Raw genomic sequence first — 27,071 nt, forward strand, 5'->3', positions numbered from 1 at the left:
AAAACAGTTACAAGAATGGGGGAAAATCTTGCAAGCGGGGCATTTTTCTGGTGGTGATGGTGGTGCTAGATCTTGGTAACCCCTTGGCCTAAATCTGTATCACTAAACATGCCCTGATGCCAACGAGGCAAGGAACTTAAGACAATCTGAGTGTGCATGTACCAATTTAAATACATTTTTTTCATTGCAATCATTAACGCAGTACAACCTCTAATGTGAAGCCAGCTACACCAGTAGAAAGATGTCCTATGGCTCACTGTGACTGACCTAGGGGTATCCAGAAATAAGTGTCATTTTGTCCTCCTCCCCCACCACCCCGGCCTCCAGTGAGAGGGACACTTGCTTATGCTTAACTGCATATCAGCTCCCTGACACCTCCAGCCTGTTAGCTACCCAGACAATCCCCTTCGGGCTATACCAGCCCTTACTTTGCCTTGCAGGCAGGGCCGGTGCTACCATTAAGGCGAACTAGGCGGTTGCCTAGGGCGCCAAGATTTGGGGGCACCAATCAGCTGTTTGGCGCTGCAAGCCTGGGAGTAGAATTAGAGCGGGGGCGGCGTGCTCGGGGAGGACGCGGGGAGGTGAGCTGGGGTGGGGAGGTGCTGCACAGCTCCCCGGGGGGGGAGCTGTTGTGGGGGGGCGCCTCAGGGTGGAGGGGGGGCAGCTGCTGAGGGGGGCACCTCAGGGTGGAGGGGGGCGGGGAGCTGCCGCAGGGCTGGGGGAGGGAGGGGCGCAAGGTGGCAGTTTCGCCTAGGGCGCGAAATTTCCTTGCACCGACCCTGCTTGCAGGTTAACAATAGGTGCATGTCCAGACCCTAATCCACTGAACACTCAAAGAAACAGGTTTGCTGTCCTAAGGGATGAGTGTACACACCTGCTTGGGTGATTCAGCACCTATCTTACCATCATAGCATTTAGATATATTTATGGTGAAATCAAGGATACATTTATTATTAAAGGTTCAAGAGTCAAAAGATTGTGAATAAGGATAATGGAAACAAAAGAGTTACATATAAAACAAAATCGTAACACACACTTTCTTGGATCTAAACTTAACAGGCTAGCCTTCTGTTTAAAGAAGTCCTATCTCAGCCAAGTCTTTTGCAACGTCTTCCATCCAGGAAAGCAGAGAGCTCATTTTCATGAATATAAACGTGCCATCCATTCACTTCCTTGATGCAGGCTAAAATGGCGTCTTTTTCCATTCTACTTATATCCCTTATTTTCCTGGAGATTTCACATCTCCGTTGACTTCGCATGTAGATGGGCCGCCATTGTGTTGGCTTACAATGCTTAATTTACATGCAGAGAGACAGAGGAGCAAACATCTTTTCTCCGACAGAAAACTTGTTTGTCAACTCTGCCTTGATATAGACTTTAAAACACATTTTCAGCATATATACATAACTTCTTCCATTGAATCGCTACATACATTTCACAATAATATGAATGGCCAATGTGACCCTGGCTTTCATTCAAGACCTCAGATGACACTTTTTGGTGAACCAGAATGTACAATCCCAGAATAAGGATATTCTTGTAATCCCCTTGCCAGATGGGATTGAGGGGTTTTTTGGATCACTCTCTCTATACACAAAAGTTAGACATCTAACTATTCTGTCCTATACTGATATAAGTCACCTTTATATTGGTATAAGTGTGTGCACATCAGTGTACCTCTATAACCATTTCATACAGAGATACAAGTAAAACCAGTACAAAAACTATTTGAAGTCAAGCCCTTAAATCAAGCAAAGCACAGGGACATTCCCTTCTTTCCCACGCATATTTCACTGAAATGAATTTAATAAATTTACCCTACCCTCCTCTCTTGCTCTTTAGTCCCCTTCTCTATTAGCTGTCACTAGGAAGCTTTTATACAGCTGCATTTGCTGACCCTCCCACCCAAACAAGTCTAGGCTAAATCCTCAAAGAGTTGCCAAGGGGCTTAGCTGGGGAAGTTCCTTCATTGACTTCAGTGAATGCTACGCAGCTAAAACCCTACTCAAAGCTCCGAAAAAAGTAAGAGAGAGAGAGAGAGAGACAGACAGACAGACAGTCTAACATTCCCACCTGTACCACGGAATGATGTGATTTTGGATGCCGAGGGCTATCTTCATCAAGGCCATTCTGGGGCATGAAGATGGGTATGTATTTTTCCAAAAGAGATGTATTTGAGAATCATTTTACTTTTGCCCTTATCTTTGACTCTCTATGGCTGGGCTGAATGTCAGCCCTTCAATTGCTCTGTACTCAGTCTCACTTTTTACTGTATTTCTAAGTGTCTCTTATCACTCACCATGGCATCTCAACCCTCTCTCTCTCTCGTTCTGTACAAAATATCAAGTTACTTCTCACCATAAAAATTTCTTCAGGGTTTTTTCCCCCACATCTTTAACCCTGTAATGCATTTGGGGATGATACATAAAACTTGCTTACTAAATACTCCATAATAGATCTTTAAGCAGCATATTCTATTTTAATCCCTCTTTTGTTCTAGGCTCCCAATATCATGCCTATCACTGAGAGAGCTGAGTGTCCATTATGTTCTCCCCTAAATCCACACTGATGTTGATAATAACTCCTTGTTTACAGTGAAACAACACTATGTACCTAGATATGAAATACCTCGCACTAGAGACTGTGCCTGCCCAGTAGTTTTGTAATGATACAGCCCTGCACGCAACAGAGTCCCGATCCCGATGGTCGTCTACGGGCAGCAGCATGATGTTCGTAATACCATCAACAGAACACCCAAACCAGATCCCAGTTAAGTTAATAAGAAACTATCAAAAAAGGTATTAGCTTCAGGCAGGTTATTGGATTTTTCTACATACAACACTGCACCACAGAACACAGATATATAACTAGCATTTTTGTGCTTCTGTATTTTAATATTTATTGCCCTTACCATTACACAGCTAATCCTGTAAATGTGGTTATGACCATAAATGTAATTAAAAGTTAGCAGAGCATGGTATTAAGTCCTTGAAATGCTTGTTACATTTATATGTAGAAGATTTCTGTGCTGGTACAATACTTGATTAGGGTGGAGCCTAAAGCAAAGAGCAACGTACACCTCTACCCCAATATAACGCTGTCCTCAGGAGCCAAAAAATCTTACCGCGTTATAGGTGAAACTGCATTATATCAAACTTGCTTTGATCTGCCGGAGTGCGCAGCCCCCCCCCCCCCCGGAGTGCTACTTTTCCCGTTATATTCAAATTTGCGTTATATCGGGTCGTGTTATATCAGGGTAAAGGTGTATTATATTTTACCTACATTATTCGTGATACTTTTGCTTTTGTTGAAAATATTTGTGTTTAGATAAAATCTCGCCTTCTCAAAGCCTAGATTTCATTCTGATTGACCCCCATAATGGGATCATGTTTTGCTTATGACATCACATATTATGATGCCACAGAAATAACTATGATGTCACAAGTATTACATGACTTCACTATGAGGATCGGTATTAAAAAAAAACAGTGATAGCCCCTTGGTTTACAAAGAAATACCTTTCTAATTATTCCAGCAGCTCCAGGAGACTCCATCCGAAAATATGCTAGGTACTGTACATATAGTTCCTGCCCCCAAGAGTTTACAATATAAGTAGACATGACAAAGGCAATATTAACATCTCCATTGGGTACAACTGAAACAGAGAGATTAAGTGACTTATCCAAGTCACAAAGGAAGTCTGTGGCAGAGCCTGGGACTGAACTCAAATCTCTACTCCCAGTGCAGTTTATTAACAAAGACATCATTCCTCCTTAGACCACAATTCCTCTCTTTAATCAATGAGCTAACGTTACAAAGAAGATTCTAAAACAAGTGTGAACAAAAACCAGATTTATGTTTTAATGGAATATTTTAAAGTTTTCCCAAGTGATCACGTCCATCTTTAACGTAACCCTACTGACGCGTCTCAAGATTTAGTTAATGTTCTTTTAAGGATCTGTCCTATTTAAAATGCATTATTGGTTTTCCTCGTTATTAATGAGGGCCCAAGGAAATCATTCTTCCTGCTCAACAGAACTCTAGGGGACCTCTCACTTTTGGCCTCATGTCACATAAAGATGTAGTGCAGAGCAACACGTTTAAAGCATCATCATCATTCTTTTAGATTTAATTGTTTTCTACTACTTCTCTGAAGTTATCCTGAACGCTGCTTTTTCCTCTCAGTCGCACTATTGTTTCCACTGTTTAAACAGATAAAGAGGAGAATCCGAAGCCCTGAGTCAGCCAGAACTCCCACTGAAGTCAATGGGATTGTTATTGGGTGAAGACTGCAGAATACTGAACCCTGCAACCATAACTGAATATCAAGGTTTGTTCAGATGATGAAATTGCCTAATTTTGAGGGGGCTTATCTGGAGTTACACTCTGACAAAGTGAAGCAAAAAAGAGGATACATTTTGCAGAGTATCACAAACTTCTCATTTAAAACATTGTTTAAAAAAAAACCCTGCAGACTGTTATGCCATCATTTTGGACCCAAATTGCAGTACGATCTTTTTATTAGGATTACAGTCTTCAGGCACCAAATGAGATTGGAGCCCCTTTGTACTTGAAGCTGTGCAAACACAATAGCCAGTCCTGCCCTGAAGAGCTTGCAGTCTAAATAGAGAAGTCAGAAAAGCCATTATCTCCCTTTTACAGATGTCCTGAGGCACGGAAAGATTTAAGGCCCCTATTCGAAGGTATTCAATCCTCATGCAGTCCCACTGAAGTTGGATGGACTACACATATGATTGAAATTATGTATATGGTTAAGTACCTTGTTGAATTGGGGTCTAAAGATGGGATTTACAGATGCACTCGGGACTGATTCAACACTTCTCCCACTGAAGTACGTGGGAGTTTTGTGATTGGTTTCAGTGGAAGCAAAGCTAGGTCCTTATGACAATTCCACCCTAAGAATTCGTCCAAAGCTACACTTGAAGTCTGTGACCTTGGGCAATTGAATGTGAACCCCAGTCCAATGCCTTAACCCCCAGATCACCCTTCTATCTCCCACCTCCTGACAGAGGTGAACGATCTGAACTTTCCATGCCAGCAAAAGAATCCAAGGACAGGAAGGCAGATTTTCTATAGCTGTGATATATTTTCTTAATGCTGTTCGCTTATGATTTAGATGAATGTGAACTTTGCTAATCTGCATTTGTCTTGCTACAAAATTAATTAATGACTTATCCTTTGGAAGGATGGAGTGGGCTGATGTAGAATACTAATTTGCCATAGCAATACAGCCATGAAACATATACAACCCTTGATTTAAAAATACCTTTAGGAGAGAGCGTTTAAAATTCTTGAGATATTGAAAACAAGTATCAACCATTTTGGCACACTGGTAGATAGGAATTATACCAATTGAAGACCTACTGCATTTTTCAGCATATAGTCCAGGGGTGGACAAATTATGGCTCGCGTGTAGGAGCCGGCCCACAAGCCATTTTAAGCTGGCCCACGTGCTGCACCACACGGCTCGGCCCCGCTACAGCGATCCGGCCACGGCGCTGAGTCAGAGCCTCACCATGCGGCTCCCGGAAGCCACGGCATGGCCCTGCTCCGGCTCCTACACACTCCAATGGGAGCTGCAGGGACGGTGCCCGTGGATGGGGCAGTGTGCAGAACCGCCTGGCCGTGCCTCCACGTGGGAGCCGGAGAAGGGACATGCCACTGCTTCTGGGAGCTGCTTGAGGTAAGTGCCGCTCGGAGCCTGCACCCCCTGAGCCTCTCCCCATGCCCCAACCCCCATCCCATTCTACTATGCTACGTTTACAGACGCAGCTGCACTGCTGTAAGATCTCCCATGTAGCCACTCTAAGCTGATAGGAGAGAGCTCTCCCGTTGACATAATTAAACCACCCCCAAAAAGTGGCAGTAGATATGCTGGCAGGAGAGCGTTTTCCACCGACAAAGCAATGTCCACACCGGCGCTTCTGGCGGTGTAACTTATGTCAGCCAAGGGTGTGTTTTTTCATATCCCTGAGCAACATATGTTTTACAGACAAGAGTACACATAGCCAAAGTCCTGTTCTTCACTCACACAGTTTTTATCCCGGGATTATCTGCACCAACTTCAAGGGATTTACCCCTGATTTACACTAGTGTGGGAAGCAATCTGAGTCCAGTGTTTCTCAAATGTGGCCACTTTTCTTGCGGCCACAGCCTCCTGGGCTGTGATGGAGGGGCACAAAGCAGTGACCCCTCTCCCAGGGCAGCCAGCAGCCCTGCCCCCCTCCAGAGACACAAACGCTGGAGGTGCATGTAGATGGTGAATTCCCCACTTTTCCAGGGGTAGGGGAGGCAGGCTTCAGCCACGGAGCTCTGGACTCCATCCACACAGTGACTGGCTCTGGTTCCAGGCTTCAGCCCCAGGCTAACCACCCACGCCATCGTCCCTGGGCCTCGCTGCCTCCTATTAATCTGTCCCAGGGCTTGCCGGGGCTCAGTACATTTTCTGGGAAAAGTGATATTAAGAAACGTACAAATATCACTTTTCACAGCAGAAGACTTACCAGCTAGCAAGTCTTAGGGGAAAGAGAACAAAAAAAGCACAACCAAAAAAGCCCAAGAAACAACAACAACAAAAAGAGACAAGAACATGCAAAGTGCCTTATTTGTGTTTCTATTCTGTTTAGGTCCAGTAAAGAACAACAACAAATGTAAATTATTTTTATTACTGGAGTCTGAAAACACCCTACATAAATAAATGACAATGCTTTGGACCTGTATATGTGCATGTTTATTTATTTTTCCTAAAGTTAATCAAGTATTTTAGGAAAAATTGTCAGCGTGGCCACCAGCAAGAGTTGGTGGCTGCGCTCTGAGGCCACCAAATAATTTGTTGTGAGAACTCCTGTGCTAAACAATCTGTTCCACTTTTTATTTAGCTGTGACATTGAGCCCTTTTCCCAGACCTGAAGAACACCTCCATGTTGAAAGCGTGTCTCTTTCACCAGCAGAAGTTGGTCCAATCAAAGATATTACCTCACCCACCTTTTCTCTAATATCCTGGAACCAATATGGCTACACACTGCAAACAACTTCTTATAACCTGGCAGGTGGCATAGCTGAGAACACGCAGACAATCCTGTATATTCATTTGGCAAAGGGAGCAAGATATTCTCAGTGCAAAGTTCTTGACTCTGGAACTTATCCCCCCATTGTTCTGATAGCCCAACTTTGTTGACCTTCAAGGCCAGCTGCATAGTCTGTTTATCCAGCCTTTCTGCACGGTGTTGGGGTGAATTGGTTAAGTGTGAAGGGTTTAGTCCTTTGTGGGCTATGGAGAAGTATTTTATTGATGGCAATGGGCTGAACTAAATGAAGATGCATGTGTATTTTTAAAGAAAATTGTCCATTCATCTAGATTTGCAGGACAAATCTATTCTTCGGTTATTTTATTGTGTACAATAAATTCCTCTAATAAACCTCCAGTCATTTAATATTCTCACACGTAGTATTGCACCATGCAAATTAAGAAACATTCCATCAGTACAGACTGCTAGCAGAGAGACAGCCAACGTACCAGTAAAATTAATTAATTAATTAAAGAATCTTGGCAGCTTGAACTCAAGTACTGCAAATGTGCAAATTGCTGGTTAGCTGAAGTCAGAGCGGCCCAGCTGCAAATGAACAGTTCAGCATGCTGAAATTTCAAAATCACAGCGAGAATGGTAATAGTAGGGATAACAGTGGATGTTGCATTATGCATGTTACAAAGGCATTTCGTTTCCTGATGAAGCTTGCCACAAATACAGTATCTGTATAGCTTACTAATTCAGAGCTGTGTGTTCCTAACTGCAGGACTGACTTGCTTCAATGTTGGAAAGCTAGACAAAAACTGGAATGAATTAATCCATCCCACTCCCAAAATATACATCAGCTTCTCAAGATTCTAAAGCAAGGTCTTCTCGGTGCTTCCGTTCCTAGGGGCATTTTTAACCCCTTAAGGGGCCTGGTCTTATATTCCTTGTACATGAAATTGAGTGTGCAAAGAAAGCAGAATCAGACTCAAAATGTACACATACAACTCTTCTTAGTACTGAAGTTGCATATACATTGAGAAAGGGAAAAATCATCAGTTTATACAGAAACCTCCATGAACTACTGCTACTTATCTGTGCTATTAAAAGACACCTACATGGTTTAATTTACTTAAGAGCTCACATGGGTCATCATGTAAAACAATCTTTGAGCAGGTGTTCTAAAACTAATAGGAAATTTTTTTACTGTTTATCTCAAAATGGGGGAGGGGGAAGAATAGCTCAGTGGTTTGAGCATTAGCCTGCTAAACCCAGGCTTGTGAGTTCAATCCTTGAGGGGGCCGCTTAGGGATCTGGGGCAAAATCAGTGCTTGGTCCTGCTAGTGAAGGCAGGGGGCTGGATTCAATGATCCTTCAGGATCCCTTCCAGCTCTATGAGATAGGTACATCTCTATATATTTATATTATATCTGCATTAAAAATTTCCAATTAGTACAGAAATAAAATCAGATAGGGGCTATCAAAGTAAAAAATACAGGCTGACACACAGCTGTGCAATGAAATTAAACAAAAAACTCACCCATGCACTGACTTTTCAAGAATGTGCACAATGAATGTTAAACAAATATCTTAAGTGTCCCAGTGCTTCATTCTCAGCTGTGTGTAGTGACTTAAAACATCGTGAGCTAGTAAGATATGAATCAACTCGCACTCATTAAAAAAAAGTTAAGCAGCCTTATAGAGCCAAGGCAGTTGAGTCAACACAATATAATTGTGGAAATGAAATAAATCCCTATCAGCTATGCAAAACCCTTGCAAAGCACTCACCAGACATGAATATCAATGGGCATACCTGAGCTATGAGATAATGCTAGAATCTAGCATTTCATTACAATGCTGAAATGTTAATCACGTCTCAAAATAAAAACACTTCCCTTTCACTAGCAGACTCAGGGAATTCATTCAAACAAGTTACTGCCTTAACATACATTTTCTGCGGTTGATAAGTGATTATGGCTGAAACCCAACAAGGCTTTACGCTGCTACTGCTCATTCTGGCCACTGATTAATTCCATTAAGTAACTCAAGTGGTTGCTCATACACAGCGGCTCTTAACCCTCCTACACAGACATCGGAATAACCTTCAAAAGGGCCACACAAATGGGGGATGAAGTAGTGGGGGAAGTCTACATTACAGTGGTGTTCAATTAAACCCTCAACATTTCAAATCTGCAACAAGTGTGCTGTGTTATTTCACAATGACCCAGGGACGGCATAATTTGCCAAGCAGATAAAGATAGTTTGGAACACTTGAGAGAAATAACCTAATTCGAAAAGCTCCCAAATTATCATGGGTGCTACCGAGATTTCCCATCCGATAATTAACTCATTGCCTCCCAGTCACCTTTGTACCTGCATGTGCAAATATTATTCATCTGTTCCCAAGAGCCCCCTGGTCTTTCGTGGAGGAGGACTGCTAAGAATTCCCACGGATTTCCATTTAAGGCTTTTCGGAAGTTCAAAGGAAGCCGGGGCGCGGAGCAAAGATTGAAGGGGTCCTGCTAGCTCGGCGCTGAAAAAGGGAGGCGAACTGAACTGGGATTTGCAGCTTCCCAGAGAACAGAGCGGGATCCGCTCCTTGCAAACGCCGGTACTGAGCATGCAGAGGCTGTGCGGGGACTTGAAAGGAGGAACTACCGGGGGGGCCCCCAGTGGGAAGGCGCTGTGCTGTAGCCGTAGGAGTGAACTGCACGGGATCCTTGCTGCATGGATTTCATTAGCTAACCTCCCCCACGGGCTACACCCTCCAGCCCTTTAAAACACTAATAAAAAGAGCTGGCTGGTGAGTGCCCGCCGCCGCAGCAGCGAAATGCGCTGGTGCAGATTAATAGCAGGGAGCGTTTGACATTCCGCACACAGGGAGGGTTCAGCCACTGGCGGCTCCCCTCTCTCCACCGCATCGAGCCGTGCCCCTGGCCCCCTGCCTCCCAGCTCTGCTCCCCCGGGAAGCCCCCCACCGGACTCCTCCTCGCAACTGCCCCCGGCCCTCCATCGCCACTCAGCGAGCGCCCTCCTATGGCCGAGCCGAGCCCACAAAAACTGCCCCTAAACAGAACCTTCCCCTCCAGCCCAAACCGAGCCAGCTTCCCCCCAGCGGCGGGGAAACACAGCCCCCAAGGGTGCCTGCCTGCCTTCCTCCAGCCCAGCCCCACTCGCACCACCCCCCTTTCCCCTTCCAGGCAGAGCTGGAGGTCACAGCCAAATGCAGCCCGCGGAACTTCCCCTCGCTTAAGCCGCGCAATCTTTGCACCCCAAAGCCCGGCGCTGTTTATTGCCCCCGCCAAGACGGCCCCTGCGCTGCTCATGAACCCCGGAGCACAACCCCTCCCCCCAAGCCCCCCAATATCCAGCCCGCGCCCCCTCCCCGCCACCAGCACCCCGCCACAGCGGCCGCCCCCCAAGGCCCGGCTTGCAATGCCCCCCCGCGGCACGGAGTCCCGCGCCCCGCCACCCCTCCCCGCGTGCGTGGGGCTGCGGGCTGCAGCGGCCCCCCGGGGCCCAGCCCAGCTCCCACCCTGGGGCACCTCGCGCCCGCCCCCCGCGCGCGCACCCGGGGGAGGGCGACTTACCCGGGCTGCAGCGCCAGAGGTGCCCCCGGAGGCTCCGGCTCCAGCCCCGCGGCTCCAGCGGCGCTCCGGCTCCGGGAAGCCCTTCAGCGAACTGCGGCAGCCCCCTGCGCGCCGGGGGTGGGCGCGTCCCTCCTTCCCTGCCCCCGCGGCCGCTCACCCGCCGCCGCCGCCTCCCCCCGGTCCCTCCTCCGCGGCTGCCCAGCCAGCAGCCTCGCCGGGGCGGAGGGGAGGGGAGCGGAGCGGAGCGCGGGCTCTGCCGCCCGAGCACGCAGCAGCCGGGCTGAGGCGACGCTACCCGGCTCCGGTTACAGCAGCCTGCTGGCCACTAGCCCCGCCGACCCCTGGGGGGGGGGAGGGGGGGCAGGGCTGGGCCTGAGGCTGGGACGAGTGGCCAGAACCCGGGCAAGCGGGGCCTCCTGGCTGCTAGTCCTGGTGGCGATGGGGGGGGGGGGGGGTGACCAGACAGCAAATGTGAAAAATCAGGATGGGGGTGGGGGGTAATAGGAGCCTATATAAGAAAGAGACCCAGAAATCGGGACTGTCCCTGTAAAATCAGCAAAGAATCCTGTGGCACCTTATAGACTAACAGACTGTTAGTCTATAAGGTGCCACAGGATTCTTTGCTGCTTCTACAGAACCAGACTAACACGGCTCCCCCTCTGATACCTGTACAATCAGGACATCTGGTCACCCTAAGGGGGCGATGCCTGGGCAAAGGTCAGGGTTGCCACTCAATGCTGGCGCTCAAGGGGAGAAGGCAAATCCATGCCCCCGTGGCTGGGAAGTCTCAGGCCAGGGCTGCTGGAGGATGGAAGAAAGTCCATGAAGCTGTTAGATGCGATTTAAACCTAAATCCTACCCTGGAGTCCTGATGAGACAAGATCTTTGCCGCAGTGAACGGTGCTCCCCCCTCTGTCTGCATCCAGCTCTTGGCCCTTGTTTTATAATTAGGATATGGCTCCGCTGTACCCCCCATATGAATATACTCACAGGTCTAGTCCAGACAAGTGCACACTACTGCAACTTCCCTGCTCCCTGTCCCAACCCAATGGAGCGATCTGGGAGTGGTTACTCATGCTGCAATCACACACTGCCCCAAAGAGCACCCTAATCACACCCTGTGCTTGCAGCACAGACCGACCCTTAGTTTTCTTTGGGACACGGACCAGCTTTTTGTTCTGCATTTGTACCGTGCCTAGCGTAGGGGGGTGCTCCTCTAGGGCTGAAGCTCTTAGGTACTAATACTAAATATACTAAATTGCAGTATGAGAATACATCGTGGGCGAGATTGATCCTGTAGGCCTAGACCTGAGGAAGCAGTAGTCGAACTGCACCACTCCTGAAGGCACCTTGACTCATACATCCCTCAAAGTAGCAGTTCCTCCCCTGCTTTCTTCTTGCTGTGGGGAGGAACTGCAGAGTGGGAAGTTGTGAATGACCCAGCAGTAAATTACATCTCTCCCCTCTCCCACCCCCATCCACCTGTGCTGGTAGTGAATGAGACAGATAGAACCAAGCCTGTTCCCCTCTCTGCTCACCTGATTGCAGCAGGAAGCAAGCGGGCACACAGTCCCTGCCTACTCCTTTCTGCCTGGATCAAAGGTCTGGACAGCTCACACAGGTTTATAAGAGGAGGTCTTACCCTCCCTTACTCCCTTGTATAGCTGTGCAGGCCAAGTTATGACGTGCGTAGGCACATGAGGATCACGGACAAAGATGATGTTGGAGGAAGATAGAAGAGAAACATCAGATGTTGCCAACTGTCATGACTATATTACAAAGATTTGGTGTTTTTCTTAACACTGCAGCTGTTGGGATCATAGAATCTCAGCTTTCATAAAAAAAAAACACCAAGTAAAGTAGTAAGTTGCTAATCCTTGCGGTTGGAGAGAAAAGCTTGACAACATGATGCAAGTGTGCCCTAAAGGCTTGGAAAGCAGAAGGTGAATAAAAAGAACTCAAAAGAAAAGTGTGACCTTTATAAGAGCTGAAGATGCTGCAACTCCAAAGAGATTAACAGATATTTCTGAATCTTCAGTACAGCACCCCACCCCAGCCCACCCCCATTTTACTGCCCCAGTACTGAATTAGATTAAATTGTACAAGTGCAACATGGAGTTTTGTTTTATTAGCAGAAGCAATATAGCAAGTAACCCTGATGCTGTTTTGATATTTTACTCCTTACAGCAGGGAAGCATTTAATTAGTATTAATGAAGCAGGGCACAGATAATACACCACAGAGGAAATCAAGTGATATTTCAGCACGCATATTTCAAATGAGTTCTGCCTATTGTTTTTAATTTGCATTTTTAACAGTTACAACAGCGGAAGAAAATGATGTCTTAAAATGTTGGTTTTAAAGATGCATTTTGTTAATATTATACGCCTTGCTTGCAGAGATTCAGATAACTGCTGTAGCTGACGCTAAAGGCAGGAAGAAGAAGAGATGACTCTTTGCCAGATTGTAACCAATTCTAACTTTTTCTTGGAAGGCAAATGAGAATTTTGCCTGACAAGTGAATGAGGACATCAATGCACATTGTCCCAAAAGTGCCTTGGAAGGTAAGAAGAATATATAATGTCTGCAAAATTAGTCCAGTGGTCAGGCAGGGCAGATTTTTTTTCTTAAGTGACTTTTTTTTTCCACAGAAGCCTCATGCCTACTTTTGGGCCTTCAGGGTTTCGGAAGAGATGTAGCACTATCCCTATTATTGTTCTCCCTTAAATCAGTGGGCATTTTACAGGCCCAGATAATGCTGATTTGCAAGAAACATTGGCTTTTCTCATTCCTGTATGCTTTTGGAAAGGGATCTTGAGACCCCCCATCCTGCACTTGGCGAGAGAGAGGCTGGGGCAGTCCTATGGAGCATCTGCCTGAATGCCCTGGAAGCGCATCCTCTGCGGAGGTCTCCAAACATGGAGGATTTTCTTATGGATATTGGGATATCAGCAAATCATGCCTACCTGCCCAATGTATAGGGATGGGAAAATCCCATTTTGCTTCTGACATGATACTCCCATAGAAGTGCCCCAAATTAAAAGTAGCCTGGCTTTTTGCAGCTTTTCCCACAGAAGGGATGATTCAGCCCTGAGTAAGGACTAGGATTTAGCCCATTTTCAATAACATCACACGCTCAGGCAGAGGTGATACGTGGGGGGCAACATGTGGGATCAGATGCTCTCCCCCGCCCCCCAGATATGCTGCTTGGCATAGACTGAGCATGCATAGTAACACTGCTGAAGCCAGCTGCCATCTCTGCCTCCACGAATGGGCACATACATACTATAGGCAGGCCTGGGTCATCTCTGCTCTTAGGGAAATCAGATCACAGTAGATCTTGGACATCCTAAGTCAATGGGAACTACAGCTACAAAACCTCCATTAATTCTATGAGAAGAAAGGGCTTCCTTTTAAACACATAACAGTGCTTACTTCTACTCACTTTCTCTCTGCCACATCAGCTGATCTAGGTCATAATGTACCTGTCGTCAGCTGTGGCCTCAGCCACTGGTAGAAACAGAACTGGAACATTTACTGACTTAGTAACAATGATTTCCTCGACTTGGGCAGGGCGAAGGACAGAGGAAGGAATGGCAAAGGAAGTGAGAAAGGGGCAAAGCTAGGGTGATCAGACGTCCCGATAAAATCAGGACCATCCCAATATTTGGGTGGTTGTTCCGTGTCCCGACCAATCTTTGGTCAGGATGCAACTTGTTCCCCATATTTTGCTCCACCAGCAACTCCGCTTTTTTTTTTTTCTCTCCACCAGCAGATCCCTTCCCCCCCCCCCCCCCACAATGTGTCCCAATATTTTCTTCATCTCATCTGGTCACCCTAGGCAAAGCAGAAGTGATATCCCTCCTCCATCCTGGCAGTTAGTGGCCCACACTGCCATGCCGCAAGATTGAAATCTTGACATGACTCTGAGCCCTCCCTTCAGTAACAATGGAAACATTTAGTGACTCCACCGTGTCTAGTTTCAGTGAAACACATTTTGTTCACATGTACAATGATTACACCAAGACTGTACCTTCAGTTTTGAACAATTCTGCTGGGCGGGCAGGCAGGCATACCCTTAAACTGGGGAATATGTTGGGAACATCCCAAAGGAAGAAATTCTTTCAGTACAACTATTGTAGGGCCCAGTATTGGGCTGAATACCCAAGGATGGGAAAATGCCCTATTTATGACTCATGTGGTCATGGAAGGCCCTGTATGCTTTGGACGAGTGTGCGGGGCAGCACTGTTCTGCAGTCTTCATAGTATCCAGGGAAGTGCCCTAGTGCAAGAGTGCATTTCCAGTCAGGTCTGGGGAGGAGTGGATGTCAGAGACCTACATGGGAGAGGGTGCACACCACACCCACAAAGGCTGCTGCATCCTTGACTGTGATCGAGTAGCTAGAGTGAGCTGTTGCAATGATGGGGCGTTGAGTCTCAGTTTACTTCTCAGTAAGGAGCAGGGACCTCTTTTCTCATGTCTTCTCCCATTACAAAAGGAAAGGAAACGTGGCAATGAAATGTGATGCCTTATCTGTTCGTCTCCATCCTCAATTTTCATGAAGAGGAGGAACAGGTTTTTCTTGTAATGCAGATTAAAAGTCTTAAATTAGCTACCAGAAAGTTGGCAATTAGAATCTCCCCCCCTGCCCACAAGCTCAGACTGATATGGTGATAATTTGAGTGAAGGAACACAGTTTTGCAGTGCTATGGATATGAAAGGAAAATGGAACTCCTGCGTGTTCTCTGTGCATTCCCTAAGAGCCCAATGAATTCAGTGATCCAGTCAGTTAGTTAGCATAAGTGCTGTGAGAAATCTGGAGGTCACATTCAGAAGTGCTTTATATTCAACACAAGTGTAGACTGCTCAATATTACAGAGAAGCATTATGGTCTGATGGATACAGAACAGATGTGGGAGGCAGGAGCCCTATTCCTGGCTCTGTCATTAACCTACTACATGACTTAAGGAAAGTCACTCTCTCTTCTTGTCTATTGAGATATAAAAGACAGTCCCTGCCCTGAAGGAATTACAACTCCCACCTTTTCATGCTCTCTGTATGTGTGTATATATCTATCTATCCTCAATATATGTTCCATTCTATGCATCTGAAGAAGTGGGCTGTAGCCCACGAAAGCTTATGCTCAAATAAATTTGTTAGTCTCTAAGGTGCCACAAGAACTTCTGTTCTTTTTGCGGATACAGACTAACATGGCTGCTACTCTGAAACATATCCATCTTACTGCATGTTTGTGCATCACAAAGCCTGATCATGCAGCCAGGTACAAGTGGTCCCATTGACTTCAGTGTTGGGGGGGTAGTGAACCCATCAACCATCAAGTTACAAACCTAATCTTTACACATCCACATGCTATAGTTAACAGACCCAGAGTGGATAACTATTCATAGTGGGATCCACCAGAATGAAGTTACTTTATTCTGCACTTGACATCAACATGAAATCATTTTTTCCAGAAGGCAGTCCCACCATTCAGCCCTCAGCTTCCCTCTGCCTCTAGAACAAATAAGCCAGCCAACCAACCCACCCCAAGAAATCTAACACACGACGTGGCATGATACGAGTTTTACTGCACCTTGTTTAGGAACAATTGCATACCTCACTCATGGCAATTCCCAATTTTGGGTAGTGCAGTCATCACACATCCATGGCAATAAAAGTTATGTAAATCTCTGCACAATTCCACTCCAGCCTATGCTCTGACTTCTTCTACGCCTCTCTGTCGCTCTAGGTTTCCTTCCTCCAGTGTTGACTTTGTATCTTTTATGCCATTCCTGTCCCCGAGAACCAGCAATTTCCCCTTCAGCCAACAACCACCTCCCTCCATCCTTCCAAGCCTGCTTCTTGCAAGAGCCCATCCTATGCTGATGTCACTGAGATGTCACCATCTTCTCTCCCCAGTCCCATGTAGCATACATGCCTAAACTAGTCTGCAAGCTCTCTGTGGGAAGAAGTGAATTTGTGGTAGAGTTTTGAGTTACCACCTACCTAGATAGCACTATAAGCACAACAGCATCTCACACCATACTGCCACGTATTACAAAACGCACACCACCTCTCCAACGTGGGCAAGGTATTCACAAACGTCAATATTTCGCCAGTTCTGTGCTATCACACATTGTTCCTCTGTCTAATCAGCTCACAAGAGATTTTAAAAAACATTTTTAAGAGAAAAGTTCAGTAGCTTCTCTACACTATATAAAATATATTGTTACAATAAGTGTCAATAGTTTGTGGACAGAGGAGCTTATTCAAAGCCCAATGGAAGTCTTTCCATTGACTTCAGTGGCTCAAGTCCCTATTGAAACAGAGATGGTGGATTTCAGTCACTGTAATCACTGGGCAGGGCGGGGGAGGGGAGGAGAGAGAGAAGAAAAGATGTAATATAAAGTTGTCTACAGGGGATAAAGCAATGTTGTCCTGGAGCAGCCAAAGTGCGTTAGGCTTTATGGTGCAAAGGCAGCTTCTGGAGCCTGCTTGTACTTCCCAGCAAGGAAATGCTGGGGGTGGTTGTTTTTTCCCTCCTTCCCTCCCCTCCCCCCACCACACGCATCCAGTCCCCTCAGGGTTTTTGATATTTGAAAGTGCTGGAGTATAATCACAGTCACCAACCCCTACTACTGCAGGCAAAACAAAAGCAGTTTATTACCATTATCATAAACTCTTGTAGAAGGGGAAGAGAATGATGGATTAGAGACACATTTAAAGCAAATGGTTATAAATGAGAGAGACTTGAAAGATGAGAGTCTTAGCCTGACAAATGGGTGAGGTAAAATATTTTATTGGACCAGCTGCGGTTAGTGAGAGAAAAGGTTGTTAGCTTACACAGAGCTCTTCTTCAGGTGTGGGAAAGGTAGATACCCTAAGGCCTGTTGTACACGGACAAGTTAGGTTGGTCCAGCTACAGCGCTCAGAGGTGTGAAAAAATCCACACACAACCCTTGGTGTAGTTAAGGTGACCTAACCCCAACGGTGCAGATAGTACTAGGTCAATGGAAGAAATCTTCTATTCATCTAGCTGCCGCCTCTGAAGGTGGATTAACTATGTGGATGGAAGAACCCCTCCTGGAGATGGAGGCAGTGTCTACTATACTAAAAAGTGCTACAGCAGAATTTTAAGTGTAGACAAGCCCAGAGTGTCACAGCTAAATACAAAGTGGAAGAGACTGTTAATTAAATTTGCTTAACATGTTGCAAGACACCATTCATGAGGTTGGGATGGGAGGGAAGAGGCGTTTGAAGAGAGAGATAGATTTGGGAAAGATTTCTGTCTGGATGGGATCACCATCCTGTATGGGTTGTAATTGTTTAATGAGATCCTCTATGAATTCCAGTGACAATTTGAGGTGTGGGGTCTTTTTTCCTTAAAGCAGGTTCTCTGAGAGCATTTGGGTGTCTCATTCCATATGTGATCTGCTTTTTTGAGGAAGCGTCCTTGTTTAGTGAAGACTGTTTTGAGTGTGACATTGCATCTTGGACTGCCTCAGAGCATATTCTGTATATAGAAGATTACCACACCCACCTTGTATCTCTAACCCTGGTACCAACACAAATACAACTCTACTTAGATTGCAATTTCTATGGGGGCAGAGACGGTCTTGTTATGATGTGTATTTACAGCACTTAATACAATGAGGCACTGATCCCTAATTGGGACTGTTATGTGCTCTCAGTATAAATAATGAGAGTTGAGTTATTGACTGGACTAAGATGGTGGTTCCAAGATTAAGGGTCACCCTGAGGGAAGATACAGGTCACAGATATAATTGAAAGGGGCAGTTATGGAGCTTTGGCAGGATCAAGTAGGGAAAATTACAGGAAATGAAATGAGGGGCTTGTAGGAACTAACAAACTTCAATTGACTTGAAGCATAAGCTATTGCCTCTATTTGGTGTAAAAAGTGAGGGGAAGCTACTTAGAGGTTTTGAAGAGTTGGGATGTGATTAGAGTAGCACAAAAGATTTGAGAGGAGGTTGCAGTAGTCAAGGTGAGAAAGTCCTCCTCAGTGATCAAAATGGGGAGGAACAGGTGGATTTTGGAAGAGGTGTAGCAGAAAAACTGGCAGGATTTAATGCCAGAATGTGGGATGAGAAGGAGAGTGCATTTATTAAGTTAAGACAATGGCTAGGCTGAGGAACAGGGAGGTTATCAAGTCAACAGCAATGACAGAAAGGAGAAAAGGAGAAATAAATACAGGTGTGACATAGGATGGGGGGGGGGAGGAGGAGTTTATTTTGTGCCATTTTAATTTTGGCATGGTGGTAGGGCATCTAGGAAGACAGAGGCAAGGGGAAATGAGGCTGAATGAAAGGGAAGAATATGGGGTGAAGCGCTAGATCAAGAATTCATTAATATAGGGGTGATAGGCAATAGCTGAAGTAGTGTGACCAGATGAAGCTGGCCAAGGATAGAGTGCAGAGAGGAAAGGAGATAGTCAAAGAGAAAACCCTGAGACACCCCAACAGGCCGGAGGGCCAGAGGAGAAGGAGACAGACAGAAGTTGGAGGTAGGCCTTTAAAATAATGTACATGTGGCTGCATAATAGACCATTCAGACAACATTTGAGGTAGATGAGCTCAGATTCCTGCCTGTGTAGAGGCATTGCTCACCTTTACATGGCTCAGACAGAGGGTAATGGAGCCTGTGCTGTTGCAGGAGCTGGCTTCGCCACACTGAAGAGAAGTGCTTATCCTACAAATTGTATATATTCTATTAGCTTTGAGAAATTAGGGACTTCAAAACCTTTCATATCCAAGGGAATTCCTCCATTTACCTCCACCAGCACTGAAATAAAGACTTAGGGTTGCAAGCTCTCAAAACCCTCAGTTTTAAATATTTGCAATATCATGTCTGTAAGCTATTAGTAAAAAATCATCCATTGATCATGGAATGTTTATCCTTATTGTAACCAGAGGACAATTCTGATTCATCAACATTGCTGACCTTGGCCATAACAGGAAAGACAGTTGCACACGTTAATTGATTCTACGTTATTTATGTCTTTAAAGATGAACAGTAAGACTCTTAATATCATTTTTTAAAGTGCTAAGCCATATCACTAACCTTTTCTGGCTCCATGCTGCTAATCTCGAATACCTCTAAAGCTCCTGAATTTTACATACTAGAATACAAATCTTCATAAACTAAGCTCTCTTCCCTATCAATAGGACATCTACATCTAGCCTTCCCCATACCCAAGATATATACTATGAAGATTCAAGATGGTCCCCACTCTCACAATGATGCTAACAATGGTCACAAGCACAGGATATGGCATTGGCTATGGAAGAGAGAACAAGACCGATCACACTGGAATAGTTAAGTGAGGAAACCAAGTCTTCCCAGAGCTTTAGTACTTCTGAAGAAACTTGATATAGTCAGAAAATAAATTCTTTTCCCACTTCTCCAATGATAAAAACAACTGGTAAAGAAAACCAAACAGCTCTTTTCTTGAAATACAAAGGAAAGAGTCCCATTGGTATCAGGTGGCTTGGGATCAGGCCGTTGTTGGATAAACACAGCTTCTCACCGAATTAAGTAGAAGATGGAGATCTTAAATTCACTGCATTTTCAGCTCATCATAAGTGAAATCATGCAAAATGTAACTATAATGATACAACAGGACTAGTATCCAATTGTAGACCTGCTAATTAAAACAGACTGCAATCTATATGGAAATCCAGCTCTGCACTACCAAACACTTCTTGCATTTTGCTATCTCATTAGAATACATTCTGAGTAGGCAATGTTATTTATCTTTGGGTGTGAAGCCAGGTGAGTACATTTTACAGACCAAAATGACAGTTTTGTTACTTACCTTTGACAGTTCCCAAGCTGAGGCACAAATAAAATTACAGCGCCACAGGTCAAACGTAATGGCTGTAATAGCTTTCGACAACTCACATTGCTTTCAGCTCCCCTACCAATGCTGTGTTGCTCAATATCAGCCACAGTACTTATTCAGGAGCAATTAGCAAAAGGCATAACTGTAAATGAATACTTAGTTTTGCATTCCTCTGAGCAATCCAATAAATGAGCCAGATTCTCCTCTCCAATTCATCACTCCAGGCCCATTGACTTTAGCATGAATGTGGCTGCAACCAGTGTAACAGAGGAGAATTTGGCCTATGGAGAATAAGAATTTGAATGGGCAGGAGTCAACCGGGGATGGCTTTAGCTACCTAAAATAGATTAATTTTCTCTCTGAAGTTGACCCATACCCTGCCTTTGGATTTTTTTAATGCAGAATGCTCATGGATTTTAACAGACCTCCATGCCCGGAATGATTGCAAGATCTGAAGCCAATTAGGAGGGGAAGTTTCTATACCGCACATGCAGGTCCAAATTTTAAAAGATGATCAGGGATTTGGGGTGCCTAACTCTTTGAGGGCTGAGCATCCCTCCCTGGAAGTTAGGCCCCTTTAAGAGGCCTCAAACTGAGCATCCAAAATATTGAGGCACCTGAAGTCATTGGTCACCTTTGATGTTTTAGGCGACACTGTGTAAGGGTCAGTTCCCGCCTCTTTACGCTGGTGCTCTGGCTTTTGGTTTTGTTGTAGAAGCAGCCCAGTGACGTGAATGAAACTTTCCAGAGTTTGTGGGACTAATTTTCATCTCCTATTGGTGTATGTTAACATGAATGAAGATTCAGGGCCTGGGTCTTCAGTAACTCTTCTGGCAACAAAGCAGAAGCAATCGGACTAGTGGTTAGGACAGAAGCCTAGGACCTGGGAGCCGGGGGTTCAGGTCTCTGCTCTGGTAGAGACACTGTGTGACTTTGGATGAGTCAATTACTTTCATTTCCCCACCTGCAAAATGAAGATAATAGCACTTCCCTACCTCACCACGGTGTTGTAAGGGGCTCCCATACGATGGTAAAGGGGGCCGTACAAGATACAATGTCATGAGTGTGCTTGGTCCTTTCAATGGTTTATTAAAATATGGGGCTGCAAAATTATGCCTTGTCTACACTTGTGGCGGCATGTAGCATACATGCTGCAGTGAAAGGCTCTGGCAGGGATGAGGGAAGGCTTTGGAAGCTCCAGGAGCTTTTCATTACCGCTGAGAAAGGCTCCCTGAAATGGAACATTGCACTTCTTGGGCACGGAGAGAACCATGTAGGGTACATACCCTAAAGTTCTGACCTGTCTTGATCCAGCTTGCCTGAGCAGTACTATCTACACTGCAATTTATACCTGTGCTAGGGTGGGGTGCAGTGTTTGACTACACGCTGCCATGAGTGTAGACAGCTTAAGATGGTCACTGACCCACTCCAGAACTGCTGATCAGAGGTGTGGTCCCTGGAAAATACTGTACTTCCAAGGACACCCACTGCAGCACAGCCAAAACGGTGGGCTAAAGGGATAATCTGAACTGCCTGCTCTGGTTTATGCATGTCTCTTGAAAGATATCCTAGCCTGTGGATTGAATTATCAGTTATAACTGAAACTCTGATTCCCTACAATCTACCTATGGACCAGACATTGCTACAAAAATCTGCAATTGAAATTACAGGTTGTCCACAATGAGCCTCCCAACTGCTTGTAAAGCAGATATTGCAGAGGACAAACAGAATGGCATATGCAGATGTCAGCTCTCTCCCATTAAGTAGTAACGAGGGTGAAAGAATACAGAAAACAGCTGCAGTTTACACCACCCACCCACAACCTCCGTTTTGAACTACAGCTACAAGAGAGTCTCAAACAGCAGGGAATATGTTATTCTCACCATCAATGAAGCATTGCACATGTATAATAGGTTATTCAAGCAGATCAAGAAAGTAATGTTTTGCAATAAGATTTTTTTTCTTAAATTGAGTCTTCTTGAACTTTGTCTTGGCTCATGGGCCTGGCTGGTCCTGAAGACACGACACGTAGCAACTGTTCACGAGGGCCATGTTTTGACTGGGTCAAAGAAGATGGATACTACACTTGATTTTAGTCACAAGGCGCAGCAGTTTAATATCCGATGCTGTACATCCTCCATTGGGGGGCCTCTACCTTGTCCTTGGCAGGGAATGAATGTGGTGATCTACCAGGTCTTTATCATCTTTACTGTGAGATTTCTATGCTCTATTAACCCACACAGAAGTCCCATCGACTTGAATGGCTGTGGCAATGTGCATAACCTAGAGCACAATTTGATCCTACGATCCTCGGTTTTGTTAGGCCGAGAGGAACTTTATGGGCCAGGTCTCCAGTTGGTGTAAATCAACAAGTGATATCAATGGAGCTACGCTGATATACACCAGCTGAGCAACTAACCTCTATGGTTATCATCTAAAAATGCTCTAGCTATATCTGTATCCAGCTTTTTGGACTGATCTAAATGGGGCCCATTCATGCTTTTCTGTATTACATTGGTCATTTCATTGTTCAACAGCAGCAAGGAGAATTGTGTTAGGGATTCAAAAGGACTGGGCTTGCCCCTCTCAGCAAATTGCAGCTTAGAGATGCAGATGCTGGCTGGTTGTTTCATACTCTAGCACAGAACTAGTTACAGTCTAATCTTTGCAAAAATATAAACTTTAAATTTCACCATGCCGTATGTGAAGCTCTGCTAAAGATAGCAACTTTTGAGTGACCATTTCAGCTCGGGATAGCTCGCTCTGATCCATTTTGGTTTATTGGCATGCCAGCAAGTGTGCTATACTGTTCATTATTCAGTTTCCTGTAACAACGTTTTGCCAATTTTGTTCACATAGTGACACTGATAACTGAGTCTGCCTTCCTATTACAGAACTCTGCCTATGTCATTAAGCTTTTTCTTTCGGGGAGGGGGGGGGGGGGAGGAGGAATGAAATCATTTTAAGTGAAATTTTGTTTTAGAAAATGAGAAAGATTAGCTCTCACTCTTCTGTGTTTCTGTACATTTCCTTATATGGGGAGCACTTTTGTGGTTCCACAAAATTGTGTCTAACATTTAGATTTGTAGTGATTTTACTGTTCCTCCTTGAAGCCACAGGAACTCAGGAATTGAGAGACTCTAGTTCACATAGGGTCCAAGATATGAATGTTTCACAACAATAGGCCTTGAACACAAGTCCTTATTTTACAAGGTGCTTATTGCTTCCAACTCCCATTAACTTCAGTCCTTTATTTTTCCCACCTGCATCTTTTACTTATTTCTTCGAATTTTTGAACACAACTGTATGTGCCCAGACCGTATATTAGAAGTCACAGCAGGAACAAAGAACTGCCCAGGAATATACCCACTTCCGGCCATGCCTCTCCAACAGCTGAGGGTACTCAACACATCTCAAAGAATCATCAGCACCTTGCAAGCTGAGTCCAGAGACTAAGTGGGTGTCTGTCTACACTCCTTCCCTACGTTACTGAGCTGTTCCACATGCTGTTTTCCAGTGCTTAAAAGGGGCTGGTGACACTAGGGACCACAGACCTGGTCCAGACGACTAGAGAGCTCTGAGGAAGGTCGACAAGACAGTAGGCTGTAGGGGAGGAGGGGTGGGGCCTCAAATTGATTCATTCAAAGCAAGCAAGCAAAAGCCTAATTTTGCTATGAACTGCTGAAAACATTTTACTGGTCAGCAACAGATCTGGCACTTGTTTGAGAACACGTTAAGAGTTGCCTGTTTTTCAATGTTCCAGTCTGTGTTGCTGTCACCTCTGCTAGAATTCAAATATTTCAGTCATATCATAAAAATCAGTCCTCCCAGGGGCGGCTCTAGCCATTTCGCCGCCCCAAGTAGGGCGGCATGCCGCGGGGGGGGGCTCTGCCGGTCGCCGGTCCTGCGGCTCCGGTGGACCTCCCGCAGACGTGCCTGCGGAGGGTCCACTGAAGCCACGGGACCAGCGGACCCTCCGCAGGGACGCCTGCGGGATGTCCACTGGAGCCACCTGCCACCCTCCCGGCAACTGGCAGAGCACCCCCCGCGGCATGCCGCCCCAAGCACGCACTTGGCATGCTGGGGCCTGGAGCCGCCCCTGAGTCCTCCTAAATCTCACTGTTGCATCAGGTCTTGCAATATCTAGGAAAGGACCCACCTGAGGCCAGTTGAGTAGCATGGAACTTACTGATAGAATTTTCCTTGGCAGGAATAGGTTGTCATCACAGTGGACAACGTAGGCTGTCTCATGCTCTATGGAAACCAATTGTAGGTGAATCCATAACTTGCTGACAAGTGCAGGGTGAATATAAACTTACCATCCCAGTCACTGCTGTTTCAGGGCTTTCACATGAGCACGATCCTCTTCCATCCTTAGGCAACACAGCCATTCCCTTCACTCCTGCGAACAAAGTCAGGGAGAGTATTCTTATTGAAACATGTGTCTTGTTTGGCTGCAGTACTTGCTTTGTTTCAGTGACTGGTTACAGTTGGCTCAATGTTTTGTTAGTTTTATTGAGAATATTTGTAAAGGACAAGTAAAGATATTCTCAATAAAACTATAATATTATTAGGGCTTCTGGTTTTAAGTTCTAACTGCTGAATACCAACAAAACCATCCCTAATACAAAAACATGAAATCAGCGTTTATCCAAAAAACATAGGAAAGATACCAGAAATAAGGGTCTACACAACAGAAAACAAACAGGGGCGTGTTTTATAAAGTGCACTAAGGTGTTGCACATTTATTGATCTGTGAAGAGCCTGCTGATGAGCACTAAAGGGTCTCTAGTGTGCTTTAACATGGTGCTGTTTGAAACAGTACTATGTTAATACACACTGGAAAACATTACAAAGATTACTTATTATAGTATATACACAAAAATCCCCCAATCTCCCTCCCATTTTTGGACATAGAATCGTAGGACTGGAAGGGACCTTGAGAAGTCATCTAGTCCAGTCCCCTGCATTTATGGCAGGACTAAGTATTATCTAAACCATTCCTGGCAGGTGTTTGTCCAACCTGCTCTTAAAAATCTTCAATGATGGCAATTCCACAACCTCCCTAGGCAATTTATTCCAGTGCTTAACCGCCCTGACAGTTAAGAAGTTTTTCCTAATGTCCAACCTAAACCTCCTTTGCTGCAATTTAAGCCCATTGCTTCTTGTCCTACCCTCAGAGGTTAAGAGCAACAATTCTCCCTTCTCCTTATAACAACCTTTTATGTACTTGAAAACTTATGTCCCCTCTCAGTCTTCTCTTTTCCAGACTAAACAACCCTCCACCCCCAATCTTTCCTCATAGCTTTGTTTTCTAGACCTTTAATCATTTTTGTTGCTCTTCTCTGGACTTCCTCCAATTTGTCCACATCTTTCCTGAAATGTGGCACCCAGAACTGGACACAGTACTCCAGCTGAGGCCTAATCAGCATGGAGTAAAGCGGAAGAATTACTTCTCATGTCTTGCTTACAAGAACTCCTGCTAATACATCCCAGAATGGTGTTCACTTTTTTGGAGGGGAGCAACAGTATTACACTGACTTATATTTAGCTTGTGGTCCACTACGAACCCCAGATCACTTTCTGTAGTACTCGTTCCTAGGCAGTCATTTCCCATTTTGTAAAAAGAACAGTCAATGGCACACAAAGTGGAGTATTTTGCATTTGTCCTTATTGAATTTCATCTCATTTACTTCAGACCATTTCTCCAGTTTGTCCAGATCATTTTGAATTTTAATCCTATCCTCCAAAGCACTTGCAACCCCTCCCAGCTTGGTATCATCCACAAACTTTAAGTGTACTCACTATGCTGCTACCTAAATCATTGATGAAGATATTGAACAGAACCAGACCCAGAACTGATCCCTGAAGGACCCCACTCGTTATGCCCTTCCAGCATGACTGTGAAGCACTGATAACTATGCTCTGGGAATCGTTTTCCAACCAGTTATGTACCCACCTTATAGCAGCTCCATCTAGGTTGGATTTCCCTAGTTTATGAGAAGGTCCCGAGAAACAGGATCAAAAGCTTTAGTAAAGTCAAGATATACCATCTCTACTACTTTCCCCTTCCCTCCCCCAGCCACAAGGCTCATTACCCCATCAAAGAAAGCTATCAGGTTGGTTTGCTTACTTTGCTCCATTGTCTTTCTACATCTGCATAAAAAATTTAAATTGTCAAAAATAAATCCCAAAAAATGAAAATACCCCGCAAAACAGACGCCTTAAATATACAAAATAGTTTTGGCCATCAGTGCAATACAGCCACCTCTGGGGCACAACACAGCAGCTGTTTAATAGTGCAAGATGCTACCCAACAGCTAAATGCAGGAAATGGAGACTAGTTGATCTAAATGAAGCTGAAGAGACACTTCTTATAGGCAGAATGCAAATTAGCTCTATTGCAATTTGGCCAGGACAGCAGGACTAGGACCCTCGTCAGAAATGCCATAGTCAAGACTTCTCCCCGATTTTCATTTACACTGCTTCAGCAGTGCCTAGAAGGCCCCTTAGTAGAAGTGAGAATCAGGCCCTTATTAAAAAAATATCTTATCCAAAATACAGAACACTGGACAGTCCAGTGCC

General features: G+C 45.1%; 1 protein-coding gene across 3 annotated transcripts in view; it reads right to left on the minus strand.

The window, feature by feature from the left end:
- The window catches only part of PALM2AKAP2 (PALM2 and AKAP2 fusion), a 253,860-nt gene that overhangs the window by 154,171 nt on the left and 72,618 nt on the right, over nucleotides 1-27,071 (minus strand). For 2 of the 3 annotated variants that reach the window (XM_045020799.1, XM_045020800.1), the window contains one exon: nucleotides 24,806-24,888. In XM_045020799.1, the coding sequence (XP_044876734.1) occupies nucleotides 24,806-24,888 (83 nt within the window). Of the gene's footprint in view, nucleotides 1-10,624; nucleotides 10,722-24,805; nucleotides 24,889-27,071 lie in introns of those variants that run through there. The other variant, XM_045020801.1, reaches the window with a different exon arrangement.

The sequence above is a fragment of the Mauremys mutica genome, chromosome 6 (assembly GCF_020497125.1).
Source record: "Mauremys mutica isolate MM-2020 ecotype Southern chromosome 6, ASM2049712v1, whole genome shotgun sequence".
Taxonomy (NCBI): domain Eukaryota; kingdom Metazoa; phylum Chordata; order Testudines; family Geoemydidae; genus Mauremys; species Mauremys mutica.